This window comes from Dipteris shenzhenensis, chromosome 15, assembly GCF_047967505.1.
Source record: "Dipteris shenzhenensis isolate YYH24624 ecotype China chromosome 15, Dip_SZ_1.0, whole genome shotgun sequence".
In the NCBI taxonomy this organism is placed as follows: Eukaryota; Viridiplantae; Streptophyta; class Polypodiopsida; order Gleicheniales; family Dipteridaceae; genus Dipteris; species Dipteris shenzhenensis.
Window position 1 is genome coordinate 3511805 of NC_141610.1, and position 22123 is coordinate 3533927.

A 22123-nucleotide genomic window follows, 5' to 3' on the forward strand; every position below is an offset into this window, starting at 1 on the left:
GGCAGGGAGAGGGGGCGGGACAGCAGGGGGCAGGGGGGAGCAGCAGGGGGGAGGGGGCGGAGGCAGGGAGAGGGGGCGGAGCAGCAGGGGGGAGGGTACGGAGGCAGGGAGAGGGGGCGGGACAGCAGGGGGGAGGGGGCGGAAGCAGGGAGCAGAGGGAGGGAGCGAGGGACAGGCAGGGGGAGGGGGCGGAGCAGCAGGGGGGGAGGGGGGGGAGCAGCAGGGAGGGGCTAGGGACAGGCTGAAGGGGGAGAGAGACGGGCTGAGGGAGGGGGAGCAGCAGGGGAACGGGGAGGAGCAGCAGCTCGAACCTGTTTCAATTGTCAGTTTAAACCTTGAAGTACTCAAAACTTGCGAGCTCTTCAATCATGAGTCTTAACTTTAACTTTTAAGTCTTGAGTGACGAGTCTTGACTCTTAACTACATTGTACAAGTGCATTATTTTTTCTTGCATTATTTAAATGTAGCTTATTGTACTTCTAGAATCTAGCAGCTAGCTATGCTAGCAAGTTGTACATATGTATACTTATACATATATTAATTAAATATTTATTATTATAACCACAATGGCGTGTCTTATCTTTAAGACACTTTAGACACTCGTGTCTGAAGCGTGTCTAACGTGTCGTGTCTTAACGTGTCTTACAACCATGGTGATGTAGCAAATTCAAATTAGAAAGAGTCTTGTGAGACTTGACTCTTAAGAGTTGGAACTTTCATTCCAATGATTCATGCTACACGTGCTTGACAGATCAGTGACATGATATCTATGATTATTTATCTTTCATCTGTGATTTATCTAGCCCTCTTGTTTTCTGGATTTTGAATATTAATTATCAGTTTAAAGTTGTAACTTGCAAGCACTTAACTACTAAGTCTCGACTCTTGACGAGACAGTGCTTAGTGTACTTTACTACTTCTAGCTATTCTAATAACCAAAGCCATTATACTTGCATACTTTTATTTTTTTTAGTTTTTTAAATGAAATATTTGTAATTATAAGTTTCTTCGGTATCTTATTTTTAAAACACTTTCGACACCTGTGTGTGAAAGGAACACTTGTGTGTGAAAACACGCCGAGCCAGCACTATCTGTTCCATCCAGTGGTGTGGCTGTGTAACTTTGTAGGGTCCATCTGCGAGTGCATTACAGATCTTGAGTGATAGTTTGAGGCTCTAACGAGGGTAGCTACCTAAAGACTCTCCATGCTCCCACAGTGGAGGCTGGCCTCCTCTCCCATCTGGTCCAGTGCATGTATCCTGAGTAGCCCAGTGGACGTTCAGTCATCTAAAAAAATCTTGTTCCACATGATGGGTTATCTGTCCCTCTGACCTTGAGTCTCAAGAGGAATGCAAGTGAGGGCTGCTTTGATCCTGCTTTGATCTGATGCCAAGCTTTGATATCCACTGCCAGGAGAGGAGATGATCTAAGTTTCATGCATGCATTGTTGAAGGTACCAGCATCAAGTGATGTACCAAGCAGACGCTAAAAGTATGTAATCACCAGAAGGCTCTAGAAGCTAAATCCAAGGTGGCGGATCTCCAACAAAGTAGCTTTCTCCTGACATTCTCTAGGACTAGACCAAACTATTGGGTGGGTGTGATGTCCATGCCTACTTGAGAACGCCTGTCATGATCTACAAGGGCTTCTCCTCTCCTTTTTGGGCAGCCAGTCTGCATCTCCTGCCTTGAGTAGTGGGACACATGGATTGAAGGGAGTGCTGTACGGTACCAATCAGGAACATGGCTCGTCAATGATGACAGCTACTCTACCAATGAGTGTTTATCAGTGCGTCCTCGTGAAGGACCCTGAGCTCGTCTTCCCAAAAGAAGATGATTCTCCCAGCTGACGGAGGTGGATGGTGACACTGATCTGGGATGGCGAGGCTGACTTGAATCTCAATTAAGATTTTACAATTCTTGAAGGTGCATGAAGAGAGAGGGGGAGCGAGAGAGCGTGAATCCACCCCTACTCTCTTTACCCCCCTCTCCCCCCCCCCCCCCACCCCCCCGAAAAAAAAAAAACAGAATTTAAAAAAACACATACTCTCTCTCTCTCTCTCTCTCTCTCTCTCTCTCTCTCTCTCTCTCTCTCTCTCTCTTTCTCTCTTTCTTTCTTTCTTTCTCTCTCTCTCTCTCATTTTGCATTTTTACTTTCCTATTCTACTTTGTACTAGTATAGTATCTTAGTACTCAGCAAGGGCCTTAGTGAGCCCTTTGCCCTGGCCCACAGTGGTCTGTATGAGCTACTTGATTCCGTACTTTGTCCCATAGGTCTGCGAGGCCTCCCGCGGAAGTTAATATATCTTTCTTTCTTTCTTTCTGTCTCCATCAGCCGTACAGCTCCCTCCCGTCTGTCGTACAGCTCGTAGCTCTCTCTCACCCGCCGTCACCATACAGTAGGTCGCCGTACAGCAGTAGGTCACCGTACCTCACCCGTACAACAGGTCCCGTACCGCCTCCGTATAGTCTAACAGGAACAACACCCCTGGCTGAGCTGAGCCCTTGGCTCAGCACGGGGGGGGGTTAGTGTCAGTGAAGGGCTTGGAGAATCTGCAAGTACGCCATGGATTTCTCAAAGATGAAGATTTTCGCCACGACCCCCGTCAACAAGCCCTCTTACTCCGACATTGCAGCAACACCCAGCCCCTATGCTTTGACCTACAGGAAAAGGATTGGATTAGACCCTCAGGAGCACATTTACCACTTGGAACATGAAATCAGAGAGCTCAGGCTGCTAGTTGCAGCTCTTAGCAGAAAGATGAACGAGATGGAGAACAAAGGCAAGCAAGAAATCATTGTAGAAGCTATGGAAAAGTTCAGCACATTTCCACCAGCACCAACTCTTGTCTCCAAGGTCAAGGAAATGATCAACACTCAGGTGAGTTCAGCCAAGGAAGAGATGGCCATTGTTGCGGACAGCAAACTTAACAAATCAAATCTATACACAGAAGTAAAAGAGCAGCAGGCTATAGCACATAATAAGAAGATACTATGCATTGGAGGGCTGCCCAAGGATTGCCTTGGCCTTTTCAATGAAGAAGAGGATTACACTGTAGACGAGAGGATTGCATGTCTCAAGAAGGAAATACCACAAGTAGAGTGGGATCATAATGATATTAGTTGTGTCTCCCAAACAGGAATGCAAGTACAAGTGTTTTTCAAGGAGAGAGCGGGGAGAATTAAGATTCTTCGACAGACAAACAAGTTGAAGGGCACAAGGATTTGGATCTCCAAGGAACTCACCGTAACTCAGCTCAAGCAGAGGAGTGTCGAGCTCACCAAAATGAAGGATGCACGTAAAGCGGGAAAATGGGCTGTATTTCAAGATGGAACAGCACTAATTAGAGATCTCAAATCTAAACCTAAAGACTCTTAGTCTTAAACTGATGTTATGAAGGCCACTTCTATAGTCCTAGTATGTATCGGTGTGATATAATAATCGAGCTGAGATGCCATGTGCACTCCTCAGCCCTCTGGCTTATCCAGATGTTATAAGTCTTTATGACATTTTGTACTTTGTCCCATAGACCCGTGAGGTCTCCTGCGGACGTTAATATGACCTTTTTCTTTCTCATACGCTCACACTCTCCCTACCCTCTCACATGCACACTATTACCTTCTCTCAACCATGCTTTTACTTGCACGACTCTCACTTCCAAGAGGCCATGATGGACCACATCCCCAAATAGCCACCAACATTCTGTCTATGACCTCATGCCAGTACAGCCCCACCCACCACTGGGCCCATCATAATATCCCACTCCCCTTTTGGGGCCTCCACTCATGTATATGACCAGACTTGACATTGGATCTGATTTGATATGATGATGTTATGACTATGAAGTACTTGGCATTTAGCTTGGGTGATGATGCTCGTTTAGTAGCTCAGGGTTCCCTCCAAGAAATGTAAGTCTACCATTTCATATGCTTTCCCAAATTCAAGCAAAGGCATGGTCAAGGGCTGATGCCTTGTGTTGCTCCATTCAATTGGTTGCCAAAATGAGAAAATATTATTGAAGATACTTCTGCCCTATATGAATCCAGTCTGAGTATCATATATGAGGTCGGGTAGGAGTGGCTGAAATTTGACGCTTACTGCCTTGGCTAAGGATTTTTTACGGATTGCAAAGAAAGGTGATGAGCGTCCTATCCCCTCTTTGGGGATGAGATGGATAAGCCCCTCTTAAGAGAGAGGGGGCAGGTAGATCTCTTGTAAGGTCAAATCGACAAAATCCTATAGCGTTCAATGTGTAAGAAAGAAAGACTGCACAATGCCATCATTGCCAATGCCTAGGCACTTGCCTCATGGTAAGGTGTAAAATCTAGTTTCAAACTCCTGCTCGGTAAAAAGGGGCATTTATTTGGCCTTCATCTCTGCTGTGACTAGTCTCGGCATATGCTTCCAAATTCTGCCCTAAGCTCTATGTCTAACTGGGATGAAAGCCTTGGTTGAGAAAAGCAAGGAGTAAAAAAAAATAGTAATCTATCTGACTGTCAGGGGATTAGTCTGATGAACATCATGGGAATCCTGAAGCTGTTTGGTGCCTTCTTTGGCCCATGATGGAAGAAGAATGATTGTTGCATCTTTCACCTATCTCGATCCAAAAGGCCTTCCGAGCATGGTACCAATACTCCAATCTCTGGTCAAGGAAATGTTGCTGCTCTAGGCAAAAGCTACCATAGGCCTGCCATGAATCAAGGGATCTACAAGGTCCTTCTCCTCTCCTTTTTGGGCCCTCTCCATCCTAGATCAGTGTCCCCATCCACCATCTCTTTTTTAGAAGACGAGCTCAGGGCCCTCACAAGGACATCACAACAAAGCACTAATAAACACTCATTGGTAGAGTGGCTCTCATCCATTGATGAGCCATGTTTATGATTGGTACCTTGCAGCACTCCCTTCAATCCATGTGTCCCACCACTCAAGATAGGACACACAAACTGGCTCTGACTTGAATCTCAATTAAGATTTAATGATTCCTGAAGGTGATGAAGAGAGAAGGGGAGCGAGAGAGTGTGAATCCACCCCCCCCCCCAAAACACATACACACACACTCTCTCTCTCTCTCTCTATTTAGATCTCTACTCAAACATTGTGGAGTTCTCCAGACGCGGAGAGGTCCTCCTAGTTGGGGATTTCAACGCAAGGACAGGTGCACATCAGACATCACTCCTGGACTTCCACTCAGATCCGCTCCTATTACCTGAGATGGACACAGAGGACTCGGGCTTCCCCTGCTCCTCGGCCGACAGTCGCGCTCCCGTTACTGCGTATGGGCAAGCTCTTTTGGACCTTGGACGTATACATGATTTGGTCATCTACAATGGACTAGACCGGTGGCCTGCCTCCTCTGGTTTCACATGTTTCCCACATGGCGGAGGAGCCAGTGTCGTCGACTACATTCTGGGATCTCCTGCTTTAGCCCCATAGATCACTGACTTCCGTACTACACCCTTACCCCTAGGAGCCGACCACACTTACCTGTTCTTTCATATCCTTGCACCTCGAGCCCCTCCCAGCCACACCCCGCACTACACTACCTATCATAATATACACTTTGATCATAACCTCTCACCTGATTACTCAGCCCACCTAGCCTCCCTCCTCAGACACATAGACACCATACCCTCTCTAGATCACCGAGCCGCCCTCATCACCCACTCCCTTCACAATGCAGCCCGCCACATTTTTCCTTCCACTACTCGGTCCACCCGCCCTCCACCCGCTGGCTCCACCCCTTGCAATAGCTGGTATGATGACGAGTGTAAAGCATTACGCCGCACACTCCGACTCACGACCCAGCGAAATGCTAGGGCCGACCCACATCTCACCAGGGATTATCGTCGACTAGTCCGTCACAAGAAGCTAGCCTTGCTGCACCAGAATGAGGATACGCTACTGAACATTCTGTTTAGTAGCAACTCCAAGGATTTCTGGAGGAAATTCCTAGAACGCCGATCCCTCTCACAGACACTTCCCTCTAGCACTTCGTGGAAAGATTACATGTATCGCTATTCCATTAGGATGCCAATTATACATTTTAGGCAACCAAAAACATATACATTGTGAGTGATTTGAGAGACCTCCTCCCGACCTCTCAGCCACCCCCCGCCCCACTTCCTGCACCCTCTTCACAACCCAGGGAGTCACCCACGCAGCGCTTAAGCTTCACAACGGCCAAGCTAAGGATCATGAGGGCCTATGCACGGAGTTTGTTGCCTATGGCATCAAAACTCTAGCCCCCATCCTGGCAATGCTGTTCAATGAAGCTGTCTGCCACAAGTTCCCCAGAGCCTGGACCCTGAACACTATCACACCCATCCACAAAGCAGGAGATCCCATGGATCCAGGGAATTACAGGACCATCATGATTGGACATGTTATGTCCAAGATCTATGCATCAGTGTTAGATGGCGAGGTCAGTGCTCGCGCAGAGGTACAGGGGCTCAAGGCATCCGGACAGGCTGGTTTCAGGACGGATCACTCGACTTACGATCACATTTTTACACTTAGAGGGAACATTGAGGAGGCCAGACACAGGAGACAGAGAGTATATTGTTGCTTTGTGGATTTCCGCAAGGCATTCGACACCGTTCCCCGCGCCCGACTCGTTAGACGCCTGCAGGAGTTAGGCTACGACTTGGAGGTTATCTGGGCAGTAGTAGCTCTCTATGAGCGGGTGACGGGCCAGGTCAGGATTGGCACCAGCTGGACCCCAGAGATCACGAGCACTATCGGAGTCAAACAAGGATGTCCCTTGTCACCGACTCTATTTGGCCTCTACATCGACGAGCTCAAGACCACCATTAGGACACTCGGAGGTGCAGGTTGCTCTCTTGCAGAGGCTGTCATCCAAATTCTCCTATACGCAGACGATGTAGTACTACTATCCTCTTCTGCTACTGGTCTTCAGCGACACCTAGATGGACTTCAGGTCTTCTATGATACACATGACTTGAAGGTCAACCTTGGGAAAACCAAGGTGATGATCTTCAACACTTCCAGACCCGCTATGCACCGAGAGCAGTTCCTCTTCGCCGGCGACCCTATTGAGATAGTCGACTCTTACACATACTTTTTGGGCGTTGTCTTCTCAGGCCCGATCTTCACGATGCGCCCGGCCATGTAGGCCAGGATCAGCCGGGGCTACGCCGCTCTTGCCAGGCTGGAGCGACAGTGCTACCACTCCCACTTCCAGGACCCGCGGACCAAGTCTCTCCTTTCTGATTCTTTGGTCCGCCCAGCAGGCATGTACGGTAGCCCATGGTGGGGAGCCGACCTTTCAGACACAGAGTGGGCTCGAGTCAAGCGCCTACAGATACTGATGTTTGCTCAGATGATCCGTGGCAAACCATTGGTACCACACCAGATCATTCTAGCAGAGTTCGGCGCCTCACCCCTACAGCTCGATGCGGCTTTTCAGGCTATCACTTATCTACACAGAGTCAGGGATTTCAGCTCCTCCTCCGACGGTCGCCTCCGCCTACCTTGGCTAGCCCTATCCTCCTCTATGGCCTTATCCGTTGATGGGGACCAACGATGCTGGTATAGTCGTCTTTCCAGTTGGTTCACCCGACTGGGCCTCGACTTAGACCGGTTGCCTCCTTTTCAGTACAGCCTCGACGCTCCACCATCTCCCCTCTCCCCCACTGACCAGGAGGTCAACCGGCTCATTCGAGCAGATCTGCTCCAGCTCCATACCTGGCGGACATGGTTTCTTCACCCCGAGCTTCGTGTGAAGCTTGACTTCTACCGCCAACACTGCCTCCAGATCTCACAGAAGGGCTTCATCACACCTCCGGGTTACACACAGCTTCATCTACCACATGCGCTCCAGATCCCCCTCGGTCAGTTTAGGGTTTTGTCACACCGATTACGGGACGCGCAGAGGATATCCCACGAGAGGGCCGCCTTTGCCCACTTTGCGACTTGTAGGAGATCGAGTCGGAGGAGCACTTTGCTTTCAGATGTCCTATCTATTATGCCATTCGAGGTCGGTACCACTGCCTCTTCCGCGACGGATTTGGCCCCTCCCCACACATGCTGCAGTTCCCGGATCATCGATGCCTAGTCGCTTTCTTACATGAGATGACTCGCCACCAAGATACCTCTCTCCGAGCACGGCGACACGCGCAGCACACATAGCGTGAGGACACCCAACGGCCCATCACTGATTTCTTCCAGTCAGAGGATACCTCTCCTCAGTCTAGCCGACGACGCGGACGTGAGCGAGAGCCAGAGCCACGATAGCTGTGCCAGCGGATAGACTCACACATCCGGGTCCATGACATCTCGTCTCTGCTCTTTGCCCGCCCCACCGGGGTTACCGTTGCCCTCATCCACAGGGCCACCCGCCGCCCCCGACGACCGAGCTCGACTAGGCCGCGTGACGTTAGAGGCCAATCATCTATCGCAGGGTTTCTTCCGGCCTCCCATTTGACGGCCCCTCTATGATTGGTCTCTGACGATCACCACCTGCACATATATATTGTATCTCCCCCCTCTGCCCCATTTTTGGTGCCCCCCCCTTCTTTTTTGTATCATCTGGAGGTAGACACATATTTTTTTGTATCGGGACTAGACACACCGTCCTTCATAACCTCTTTTTTTGTAGAAACGGTTGGCTGGCCCGTTTTGAGACCGCCACCGTTATGCTCATTGTATCAGTTATCTTTAGTCTCATAGACCTTCACGGTCTCCCGAAGACTTTAATAAACTTTCTTTCTTTCTTTCTTTCTCTCTCTCACCTTCACACTCTCCCTACCCTCTCTGACACACTTTTTTTTTTGTGAAATCTTATATTTCTGTGTGGGAAGACGATGTTCCTCATATTTCATATTTTACATTTTGTATCTAGGCATTTTTGGTACTCTATTTCATTTCATTTTGTATCTAGGATTTTTGTAGCCATTTTTGGCATCTTAGCGGTATTACGATGAGGCCACCTAGTTGGCGCATCGTTGATGATGTATTTTCCTTTCGGATGATTTTGTGTCCCATAGGCCATGTATGGCCTTCCGTGGACCTTTAATAAAATTTCTTTCTTTCTTTCTTTCTTTCTCTCTCAGACCTTCACACTCTCCCTACCCTCTCTGACACACTTTTTTTTTTGTGAAATCTTATATTTCTGTGTGGGAAACCCCAAAAGAGGTAAAAACCAACCAATAAGTACAAAGGAAAATTTACAAGTAAAGCCTCAGAGCAAAAGTCATGAGGTAGCCAAGTAAAAAGCTACATATCAAGGTGGAGGAGGATCAAACACAACATCCTCCAGCTTCAAATTATTGCTTTGTAAAAACTGATGCAGTGTAGAAACTACACCATCAATAAAAACAAGCTGTTTTTTGCCCTTGTGATTCTTCTTAATATAGCCGGGCACCCGAAATTTCTGAATCTCAGGGTCAAAAACCTGTTGTAACATGGGATGAAAAGAATCCAGTGAAAATGGTACATATGCATCCCGAACAGAAGAAGACTTTGGCACAGGCATCAGAGGCAAAGGAGCTAGATCAACATCTGTATCCTCCGACAAAAGAGCTGCATCTGATAAAGCAGGACTCAGCATTTCAGCTTCACTCCGAGGATCAACCTGAGAAAGAGCATGTGCAGCATCCTGTATGATCCCCTCCGCAAGGGGCACATCCATATCCTGAGGAGAAGGAGGCTGATGATGCTCAACAGGAATCGGATCCTGAACTTCTTCAGCAAGAGAAAGATTGGCCTGTGATTTTTCAACCTTCCTCCAGTAATGCTTCGAAGCAGTAAAAGAAGGCTTATCCTCTCACACACACACTGTTACCTTCTCTCACTCGTGCTTTTACTCACATGACTCTCACTTCCAGGAGGCCGCGATGGACCACATCCACAGATAGCCACCAGTGTTTTGTCTCTGACCTCATGCTAGTACAGCCCCACCAACCACTGGGCCCATCATCATATCCCACTCCCCCTTTTGGGGCCTCCACTCATGTATCTGATGTATCTGACCAGACTTGACATTGGATCTGATTTGATATCATGATGATGATGATGTTATGACTATGTAGTACTTAGCATTTAGCATGGGTGATGATGCTCGTTTAGTAGCTCCACCCTTTCAGCTTTATTGTATCAGCCTTCTCAGAGTCTCATAGACCCATTGGTCTTCCGAAGACTTTAATAAAATTTCTTTGTTTGCTTTCTTTCTTTCTTTCTCACACACATTCTTACACCTTGTTGCAGTGTTTGTCTGTGGTAGCAGCTCCTGAATGTCCCAGATCCCTGCTTGATTGTCCCTCATCTTGGCCCCAAGCGGGCCGTCAATGGCCTACAAAATGGGCTACGAACAGACCAGAAATGGGATATATATATATAAAAAGAAAGAGAACAGAAGCAGGAGAGGGGGCAGGCAGGAAGGAAGGGGCAGGGGAGGGAAGAGGGCAAGACAGGGAAGAGGGGAGCAAGCTAGGATGAGGCGGAGCAGGGAGAAGCAGTCCGTTGGAGTGGCAGTGTGGGATCTAGCCTAGAGATAAGCACAATTGGACAAGAATGGGTATTCCTTCATATATATATATATATATATATATAAAGAAAGAGAACAGAAGCAGAAGAGGGGGCAGGCAGGAAGGAAGGGGCAGGGGAGGGAAGAGGGAAAGACGGAGAAGAGGGGAGCAAGCTAGGATGAGCCGGAGCAGGGAGAAGCAGTCCGTTGGAGTGGCAAGGTGGGATCTAGCCTAGAGATAAGCACGATTGGACAAGAATGGGTATTCCTTCCACCACCCCAATCCTCAGTCAGTGGGATTGAAACCTGGAGCTGGCATAAAGCAGTCCTCAATGAGATAAGTTATTTTTTTTCCAAAAAGGCCAGTTGCAACTTTAAAACTTGGACTAGATTAGGAAGATGAGGCAGCATCAGTTTTGAAGAAGAAATAAAGTTTGTGTTTGCCAGCTTGTCTATCCCTCCCTTTTTGGCAAAAGGCCCGAATCACATCAACCTTGTCACTTGAAAATTTAAGATGTTCTTGGAATCCTGAAACGTGGCAAATCATAAAAACACAGTTTCTTTTGGTTATGAATTTGTTGCCTTTATGAATGCATGTTGTTTAAGTGTGGAATCGAGTACAAAAATGAAAAAGTGCAGCAGGTTGCATTGAGTTTACCATCAATACTGTAAAAACTGAGTACACCAAGAAAAGCTTTTGGTGTGATGTATCTCTTGACGATGCAATGTAATTTCAGATCTTCAACTAATTTAATGGATCTGGAACTGGCCTAAAGTTCAGTCAAATGAATATTACATTGGCAGTGAAGGAATCTTTTATCTTTTCATCATGCAATGCATTCTCAGTTGTCTGGATGGAACTTTTGATCAAGCTGTTCTTTTTGGCCTGCCGTGAGGTAGGTCTTAGTGAAGATTCCCAAGAAGAGAAAAATCGTCATTTTCTATTTTCAGAAAATCATGAGTTATTTTATGATCCACTTACTATTTTCTTTCCTACAAATCCTCCATATTTTTAGCCACTCTCTCTCTCTCCCTCCCTCCCCCCCCCCCCCCCCCCCCTCTCTCTCTCTCTCTCTCTCTCTCTCTCAGCAGCAGGCAGAGCTCGGTTGCCATGGTTAGCACTTGCATCTTCTATGGAGTTGGCACGATCAGGGACCCGATACTGCTGGTACTTCAGACTCACTAGATGGCTCACATCCCTTGGACTAGACATGGATAGACTGCCTCCGTTCCGATACAGCATAGATGCCCCTCATCTCGAGTTGACTCGCCACGAGCTTAGCCAGGTCACGAGAGCAGACTTGCTGCAACTTCATACGTATCGCACTTGGATTTATCCCACGCAGCTTCCGGTGAAGATGGCCACATATCGTGACCACTTCCTTCGGATCTCAGAGGATGGATTTGTCATCCCACCAGGCTATACAGGTACCCACATGTCCCACTCATTGAGGATTGCCCTCGGCCAGCTTAGAGTCTCTTCGCATTAGCTCGAGATAGAGGTTGGTAGGATGCGACGCATGGAGGATGGACGGCGACCAGGCCGAGAGACCAGGATCTGCCCTTGTTGCACCATGGGAGAGGTGGAGTCAGAGGAGCACTTCATTTGCAGATGCCCGCTATATTATGAGATCAGAGGTAGATTCCACTGTCTCTTCACGGATGGCTTTGGACCTCTCTCACGAGTGATGGACTACGAGGATCAGCATTGCCTAGCCCTTTATGTCAGGGAGGCCACTATGCTTCGGCGAGACTACCTCAGAGAGCACAGACCGGAGCGTGATAGAGCCCAGCCTCATAGAGCTCAGGCACACGCCATACCAGAGGACAGAGACCAGGAGGAGCACGAGGACGGCAGAGCCCACACAGGACACATGCCTCCACCATGTGGATGTACATATGAGATGGTTTGTAGACGCCGCAGGATCTTGTTACATAGGGGACGTACTCGCCGCTTCATCTCCAGACGATCCAGGATGATGGCAGCATTTCGGAGGAGACTCACTCATGGAGATCTCGCACCACCAGCCGCTCACCTCACCTTTGCCCAGATTTGTACTCTCATAGCAGGAGGCAGAGTCGATGGACAGGATTTCCAGTATTATTTTGGTTCTCAGACTCCGTGACACCTGGACTTGTATCTTTGCATTGGCATATTGTGCTCATCCCCCCCATTTTGCACCCGGGGGCGGTTTCCTTGCATCTAGTTTACTCTGTATTTAGGCTCAGATTTGACATTATGTACTTTCACTTGCATTATATTGCGTAGCACTTAGATGATATTCGACGATGCCTCTTCTTTGGGGCACGTTGATTTTGTGCTATCTTGTATGCAGAGTTCTTGATGTCCCATGGGCCCATTTTGGCCTCTAGTGGACAATAATACACTTTCTTTCTCTGTGTCCCTCCCTCTCTCTCTCTCTCATCTCTCCACAGTCTTTTCCGAGCTGCAAATCCAATTCGTCTCCTTCTTCTTTGGTATTTTAGATTTTGGTTAGGCCTTATGAATGATTTATTATCATTCACCTTGTTTTTTTAAATGCTTGTCTTGTAGCCTGGGCAAAGCTGATATGAGAAATGTGCTGAATCAGAATGTGGATTTATTTGGCATGGCAGGAATCTTTGATCAACTTCTACATACAGAGGACACTGTAGACACTGAATCTGTCCTGAGGAAGCTCTATCCTGAGGTATCACACACTCTAAAACTGTCAAGGTAGAAGAAATGTTTACTGCTGAAGCACTCCATGCTTTATTGTGTTTTTAATAAGAAAGAGAAACGTAACATTTTCTGGAATTAAGAAATGAGCTGGTAGCTGGAAAAGAAGTCAGTCCTTGTTGTGGTTCATGTGAGCTATTTGAGAACTGGAATCGTCCATGTTCGAGATCAAAATCTCAGCCTATGCTAATTATCAATTCAAAGCAATATTTCTGAGGGAAATTAACACCTGAATAAACACTGCTGTTGACCACAATTTGTTGACTGAAGGTTGTCCTGGGCATGCCAATGCTTGAAAACACCAATCTTGCCGCATCAACATTACATCTCATGTCAGGCGGTTATGATGCTGTTTGTTATGGCTACCTGTGGAGTGAGGTAGTAGTTGAACATTAAATGGAAGCTTGGCAAGTAATGTAATTCTGAAATTTGAGAGCTCTACTGCATGCAAGAAAATGACATTAATATGACAATTCTCTTGAAACAGGTCTTTGCAGCAGATATGTTTGAGACAAAGTTCAAAGGAAATATTCTTAACAATATTGTTGGCATGGAGTACAGGAAAAAGGTATGTGCCCAATGAAACACTTTATAAATCCATTTTATGCCAATAACTCAGTGGCATGGTGACTAGTCTCTTATATAAGAATGCAGTGAGAGACTGCTGAGAGCAATCCGAAAGAGGCTATGATTTTTCTTTAACGATATTAATTACAGCCTGAGAGGCAGTTGATCTGGACTGCATAACAAAGGCCTTTCTGGCCCCAGGAAGTGGACAATATGCTCTCAGGATTTCAGCAGCCTGTTCTCCTGAAAAGGTCGAGTTAATTAAAGGAATTCTTGGAAGATGATGATATCAATCCATATATATGTGCATGTATGTGTGCACGCATCCATACACACGCGCACAGACACGAGCGAGGCTCCACTATCCATAGATATCAACATTGACAGCACCACTGTGGTGTTTTTGACGTAACAGGGCTAGTGTTATGGAGGTCTAGGGTCATGCCCCCTAATCATGGGACAATTTAGGACATGAGGTACTGTTGGTAGTCTTAGGGTGGAGACACCTACGCCTTGGCTCATTTGGGGCATTCTTGGGAGTAGGGCTCTTGAGAATAGCCGGCTAGGATTGGAGCCCGTCTGCCTATGTCCCCCTAAAGACATCTGTGCACAGATGAAGCCGTGTGGTATGGGATGTGTAGCCTTACTTGGGAGTATTGTGGTCTAGGATGGAGCCCGTCTAGGCCTATTTCTACCTAAAGATATCTGTGTGCAGATGGGGCTATGCACTAGTCTATACTGTGCGTTGCATCACTGCATGTCCCAATGTTTGCGTTCTAGCCTTTGATGGTCTTGCAGATAGCTGTACCTCCAATTTTAGCTGAGGCTAACCATGTGTTGGATGTTCATTTGGTATGAGAGTCTCGTCTATTTTCTAGCTTTGCTTCGATTCTATGCTTTGATTGCTACTGAGTTTGCTTCGATTCTATGCTTGTCATCATAAACTGTGGCATGATTAAGCTATGAGAAAATCGGTTGCATTGTGATTCGAAATACTGAGGTAACATATGGCATCTTGGTCAGGCTTCTCTCATGATGATTTCTTAGAGAATTTGGGTTAGATTGTTCTGCTCTGCATGCTTGCTTATAGAGGTTTCGATGAGCAGCAACTGTGTGAGTTGTGCATGTGTGGAAGCATGTAGAAGGAAGAGAGAGAGAGAGAGAGAGAGAGAGAGAGAGAGATGATATGATATGTTTGTATTAAAGTCCACGTGAGACCCTTCAGGATCTATGGGACTGGCGATCACTATCAACTAATAGTGATTCCTTACATCCAGTGAGAGAAAATATTACAAATATATCATGTACGGAGTACTTGTTGGTCTAGCTTGTGTGCTAGACCCAGTACTTTGTTGCAATGTTCCAAAATTTCCTTCAAGCAGTTTCCTAGCATTTTGGCTGGCTGCTCCAGCAGAATTTTTAGATCTTTGCTGTCCCCATAGCCTTCTCTGATGTGTGTGTAGGCTCTACATCTTAGGATTTTCTGAGTCACAATCTCCCTTATTTCACATGCATCTTCGGGTATATCAGCGAGACTGTTATACCCCATGATTCCGTCCACTTCATCCCCTCTCTGTGCCAACCCAGTGTCCATGTACCTTCCATCGCCTTGTGTGGTATCCTATCGGTGTCCATCTTCTCTACTTTGTTGAGGTAAGCCATCAATTGTCACAATGCTTCCCCTTGTAGAGGTATCATCCCTGTTTCAACCAGTAGGATGGGGTAGGGTGTCTATGTCTTAACCCCTAACTTCTTATCAGTTATGTATAGTTTCTATTCATTCCCAATATATCCTAGACAACTCCGGTGCCCAAGCGGGACACCTGTAGAGGATGACTGTTTGTACAAGCATGGTGTACAGAAACAGTCATTCTTCCTGCATTTATTTTTGGAGCTATATAGAGCTTCAAACCTCCCAGAATCCTTCTTTCCACACATGCATTCCATTTGTAATTGTCCGTGAAATCCAGTCCTAAATATTTATACCCCCAGATGTGTGCGAGTTTTGTTTGCAGATCTGCCCATGGACCTGCTTGTGGATTGCTCGTGGACCTGCCAACTCCAGACACCAGGCTGCACACTAAGCTGCAACAGCATACTAGGCTGCAGGAAAACAGGTGTAGGACTGTTTGGAGCCAGGCACTATTCCAAAAAAACACTCCATATAGGCGCTGCTACTAGCTGCCCTGGTCACGGCCTCCAGCCAGCTCCTAGCCCAAGCCCATAGGCCTGGATAGGGCCCTGCTATTGGACCAGGGACAGCAAAAGCCAAGGTCAAAGATTGTGCCAGAATTTGCTCAGTCATTACCTGCAAAAGCTGCGCCAACAGAATCTGGACACCATTCTTACGCTCTAGAACCTGCTCCAGGTGCTCCATTTCCAGCTCTAGAACATGCTTCAAAATTGCGACATTTCCAGCTCCAAACATCTGCTGCAGGCCCTCTGCATTTCCTGCTCCAAATCTGGTGATTCTTTGCTGTCCTCAAACTTGTTATTGTGGGCACGAGCCCCCTTCAGTCCACCACCTACTGGTTGCAGCCAGCCAATTGGCCAGCCCCCCAGCCAACACTCTCCTTCAGACAATCGAAGGTGTGAATGGCTGTGTGTCCTTCTCCCCTCCATAAATTTCAGCAATAGGGTAATTTCTGCAAAGCAAAGGGGAGAAGAAATAGAAGAAAGAGAAATGGCAAAAGGGGAAAAGCTGAGAAAAAAAAAGAGAAACCCGAGGAGAAGCAACATAAACAAAATCAGGATCGAAGATATGAACCAGCGCAGCAACCACAGTGGCTTGCAAATCGATAGCACTGCCGCACAGAAGTCAACCAGCACGACCTATGCACAAGACAGCTTCAATATCAACACATCAGTCTCTACATCATCATCATCACCATCATCATCATCATCATTGTCATCACCGACATCCACTACACCATCCTTGGAGGTGACAACACCTCTATCGATGGATGTGTCAACCAGCGCCAGAGTTAGCATCATCATCATCATTCTTGGGATCAGGGGCAGTCTCGACATGCCCTCTTAGCCTGACTCTCTATGCCTCACCACAGTTCACCTCATTTCTGTCACCTTACCCCTCAACCAGCCATGCCCTGCCTCGTTCAGGCCATAATCATACCCATACCCATCGCTTCATGGTCACATGATCCCATCGATGCCTAAGCAACACCTCCTCATGGAGATACACTGCCTTTGTACACGAGAGGAGGAGCAGGATGCTAATCCATAGCCTGGTCCTGGAGATATCACAGCACCATAAGGAGGTGGCAATCGTAGTGATAGCCTCAAGGAGTGGGCTAGTAGTCGAGGCAATAGGGACACAAGTAGCCACCATGCAGTCGGCCATCACAGAGACTTCTAGATGGGTGGATGTCGCAAAACGGGAAGCTGCAAAGGCCACTGCTTCAGCCACCCTATATGTTGCCAGCAACAAAGAGCCAATAAGGCTCTCAATGCCAAAGTATGAGGCATCCCTCGCACACCTGCCACTCCTATTGATGATGCGATTGGCTTCGTGACTTCCACCATGGGAGTCCAAGAGCATAGGATCGAGGGAGCCTGGCGTATAGGGCGAGACCCCAACCAAGAGAAGCCTCTCATCATTCACTTTAGAGATGCTCAAGCTCACCTTGCGGCAATGCGTAGACAATCAGCTTTACATGACCTCCTAGAGATCTACTTGGATGAGGACCTTATACCTCTATAAGTTGAGGAGAGGCGTACCCTCATATAGTAGCAGGATGTCACCTGCAAGGAGGAGAAGTGGGCAATAGTGGAAGAGGGGTGGCTCTTGATAGGTCCCGCCAATGAGCATCTGGTGGCTCTCCTATAGAGGGAGGCGGGTCTATGAGATTTTTAGTAATGATGCCCTAAAATGAAGTGTTTGGAATTGTAACACTACCTTATGGTCAGATCCAAGGAATTTTTTAGAGCTTAGACAGAGCTTTTTAGACAGATCCGGTAGTTAGTAGACACGCGTGGGAGGCACATACCAAGATGAGACTCCGGAGACAGGAGGTGTTTGGGGATCGGGAGGAGCGGCAATACTATACAAATCATCCCTTAGTGGGGCGATCTCCATTGAGAGGTGAGATACACACCTCAGTTCGGATCTGACGCCCCTCCCGAGGGGACCTCTTCATTGCAGTTTGTGACTTTCCTCTCAAGACCTCACTTTTTGCTCGAGATCTATGAGAGGAGGCTGAGACTTCACCATACGCAGCCCCATATCCGAACATCATGGATTTCTCTAGCCGTGGGGAAGTTCCCCTTGTTGGAGTCTTCAACACGAGGATGGGTACAAGTATCACTTCTTGATTCTCGCGATGGTTCTATCTTATTACCAGATGTCAATCTAGATGAGGTTGGGATATTTTGAGTCTCTGCAAACAGACGAGCCCCGGTAACATCTAATGGGCATGCATTATTCGACATGGGCATGATACATGATCTTATCATAAATAATGGCTGGATCATTTTCCCTCCTCAGATGGTCACACTTGTTTTCCATCTTTTGGGGAGGGGGGGGGCGGAAGGGCTCTAGTGTGGCTGACTATCTCATGGGATCTCTTGCCTCCAATTCACATATCACGGATTTCTACGTCTCACCACCATCTCCAAATGCAAACCACGCCTATCTATCCATCCAATGGCTTACAATGCACACCACAACACTCACACACACAACTTATCACGACTTACATTTTGATCACAATCTAAAACCCGAGTACTTCGTACGTCTCATGTCTCTGCACGCTACTCATACATCGACCACCTACCGCTCCTAGAGGATCGACGCTCTCCCCACGAGATTGCCCTACACATTTTTCCACACATCACCCGCCCACTACCTCTTGGCCGTGTACCTTGTAATAGCTGGTATAATGATGAGTGTGAGGCTTTACACTGACAGCTCAGATATGAGGCTAAGCATCATCTTTCGAGCAAGGTAGAGACGATACACGAGTCGTTTGGTATGCCGGAAGAAGCAGGCTTTCGTTCACCAGAACGAGGAGGAATTTCCTTGGGCAGCAAGCTCCATCCCCTCTCATGGACACCAAAACCAGGCAATCCTACACATGCACACTATATGATGCCCCTAATTACCGGTCTCTCACATGCACCACACCGCACATTGTACACACTTTTCACAGCCAATGGTGTCAAACACGCAGATCTGAAGCTTCGTAACGGCTAATTGAAACATCATGGGGGCACACATACCAAGTTCATTGCATATGGAAAAAATACTTTGTCCCTGAGATGCAGTTTGCACCGGTTTCCCTCACACCTAGACCCTTTGCACCATCACTCTCATTCACAAGGCAGGAGATCCCATGAGCCCGAAAAACTACAGGATTATCATGATTGGACATGTCATGTCCAAGATCTATGCATGAGGGCTTGAGATAGAGGTTCGCTAGTTTGTAGAGTTTCAAAGACAGAGAGCCATCGAACTAGCGAGCTTCGGGGGAGATTGGGGAACCATAGATCACATACTCACTCAGAGGGGTCATTTAGGTGGCCGGGGCACAGAGACAAAGGGTTTATTAACTAGCTCTATGGATTTCTTTAAAGCTTTTGATACAATGAATGTAACACATCTATACTTTCCCACACTACATTTTTTTATCATTATTGAATATCCTATTTCCATTTATTATGATCACCTGTTTACTGACCTCAGTTGTGAGTTTTCTTCATGTGAGTTCGTGATAGGACATCACACCTCGGCCGGTTATCTTCTACAAATCTCCGCACATGGTTATTCACAGTTCAAAGCTCTTACCATGGCTGGTCATCATCTATGCTATCTTCAGCATAGCTTGTGTCACCTTCAGCATGACCAACACATTATTTACAGTGCTAGCACATGACACCTTCAGTGTGTCCATGATACCTTCAGCATGTCTAAGCTACCTCTAGTGTGACTCTATCACCTTCAAAGTGATCTATCACCTTTAGTGTGATTTGTCATCTTCACTATGACTGTACCATCTTTAGTATGGTTTACTTTTGCCATCTTTAGTATGGTGTTGTTTACACCATCTATAGTATGATCATGGATCCATGATAGTCACATCCAGTGACGGGATGTTGAAAGCTAGTGCATGAGGTGGACTTCACATCAGTGAAGTTTCGAGTCATTTGACTATTTCCTACCGGATCACTGTCCACCTGATATTAAGCTATCAACATGATATACAAGATTCAGGATGCCTCACATATCCACAAGGGTTTCTAACACCCGATGAGTCTTCAATACCCATGGTTTATTCACGACACCTTCAGATTGGCTTTGGGGGTGAGTCTTGGTGTGTTAGGCAATCATGCTTAGCTTAATGAGGGCAGATCAAGATCATGTAGTGTTTAATAGTGGCGGATGTGATTTTCAGAACTATTAATGTTTGAGTGTTAGGTATAGCACCTTGATAACTCACATGCACATTAGATAGAGCAGATCAAAGGTGTAAAGGATGGATTCAGTGAGGGGAAATTTTCAAGTTATCTAGGTCAAGTTATGAGCCTAGCAAACCTAGGATGTTCATTTGTTCTAGGCCTATGAATTTAATTAATTGTGTGCATGGGTAGAGGGGTCATGGGGCAAAATTTTGAGAGACCTAATTAAAGGAGTACAATAATCTCTAAAAACATTTTTAACGTAGAACAACCAATCAAATAGTACAATTAGAAAATGAGATATTAGAAATCAAATTTTCAACTTTTTATAGCTTAATTAGTCTACTTTTTATGCTTTCTCAACTTTTGTAGCTTTCTACTTTCACCCTAGGTCTATAAGAATTTGAGGATAAGCTTCAAGTAGTCTAATTGCTCCATGTTGCAAATTTACACCCTTTCCTTGCTGCTCGCCCTCTTTCTAGCCATCGTCCTTGTTGTCCGCTTACCCTTTGGCAACTTTGCTTCACTCTTCTACTACTGTGTGATCTCCTTCTGCTGTCCAAGTTGACGATTTTTTGGAATTCTCCTAGCTTTTTTGGAATTCTCCTTCAGCTTGCTGTTTTCCCACTTTCCAGAAGCTTCAAAGTGTAGTTAGCCTTATGAAGCATCCAAGAAGAGAAGCTTCTCCTTTGCAGTGTCATGCTGTTTCCTAGACCCATTTTGTCCCAAGACGGCGAGGGAAGGCGTCTCAACTTCGTCCCCCTCCTCCATACTCACCTCCTCGGCTAAACTTGGGACAATCTACAAATGATTTCTTTGTAGAGATAAGGTACTGAAGTAGTGATTTGATTTCAAGCTGTTGTTCTCTTTTATAGATTTCATTATTCACTTATGATCACTTCTAAAATGAACTCTTTTATTTCTAACCTAACCACCTTGAGTTCTAAGAGCTTTGGTCATCTCTGTGATGAATGTAATGATTTTAGAGTTCATTTTTCACCTCTCAAGTCCATTTAAAGTGATTTTCGGATTTCTTTTTCATCTATAGGCCTTTCTAAACTGACTTTATTTATTCCTAACATATACCTTTAGAATGCTAAGGATTCTAATCATGTTTAGGTTAAAGTACTAATTATTTCTGATTTGAACTGTGTGTTTTGGAGATTGACAGACAAGTTGATGCCAATTTAATAATTTCAAAGACCCTTTATTGAGATTGCCGAGTTTTGGGTTTCTCTTCACCTGGTTTTTATCAGGAGCCGCGAGTGGCTACTTTTTCTACAGTTTTTTGTGTTGAGTTCTCCCGTTTTTTGTTCATTAGGGAGATCATTGTATGTATTTTGGACTACTTAAACATGTCGTAGGATTTCTAGGTTACCTCGGGTTTTATCCGAGGGTCTGCATTCCTATTGTAATTGAAGCTGAGCTTTATTGTAATTGAAGCTGAGCATTATTATAATTTTATTTTTTTTTGCAAAAAAGAGACTTCTATTAAGTAAGAAAGAAACTTGCTAGAGCAAGCTCTGTGCGGAAATACAACATGCTAAACATGTAATAAAAACACCTCAGAGGAATGAGGTAGAAAGAAACCAAGGCTGAGGCTGAAAATGCCAACTCAACCCTGTAGAAGTCTCATCAAAGAAGGGAGAGTCTCTCCAATCTTTGAGAAAAGTAACTCTCCTAGAGGAGGCTACTCGAGATGCTCCCTACATGGTTGCCCAAATGGCCACCAGAGTGTGTACCATTTCTATCCAAGTACTAGCCAAGATCTGAGAAGGGTGAACTTGAGAACCCTCCAAAGCCTTAGTGCATCTGGCTCTCCAAATGTGCCATGCTGCAATGCTAGCTAAGACCTCCCATGGAGAGTCAACCGAGGAATGAGCAGCCCTGAAGAGGGTGGCCAGAACATTCTTTAGAGAGCACGACTCCACAAGGTGTCA

General features: G+C 46.3%; 1 protein-coding gene across 3 annotated transcripts in view; it reads left to right on the plus strand.

Annotated features, from left to right (window-relative positions):
- The window catches only part of LOC147893218 (Zincin-like metalloproteases family protein), a 262264-nt gene that overhangs the window by 195615 nt on the left and 44526 nt on the right, over positions 1–22123 (plus strand). For all 3 annotated transcript variants that reach the window (XM_087385550.1, XM_087385552.1, XM_087385553.1), the window contains exons 17-19: positions 13100–13173; positions 13473–13580; positions 13690–13770. In XM_087385550.1, coding sequence (XP_087241676.1) covers positions 13100–13173; positions 13473–13580; positions 13690–13770 — 263 coding nt within the window. The remainder of the gene's footprint in view (positions 1–13099; positions 13174–13472; positions 13581–13689; positions 13771–22123) is intronic.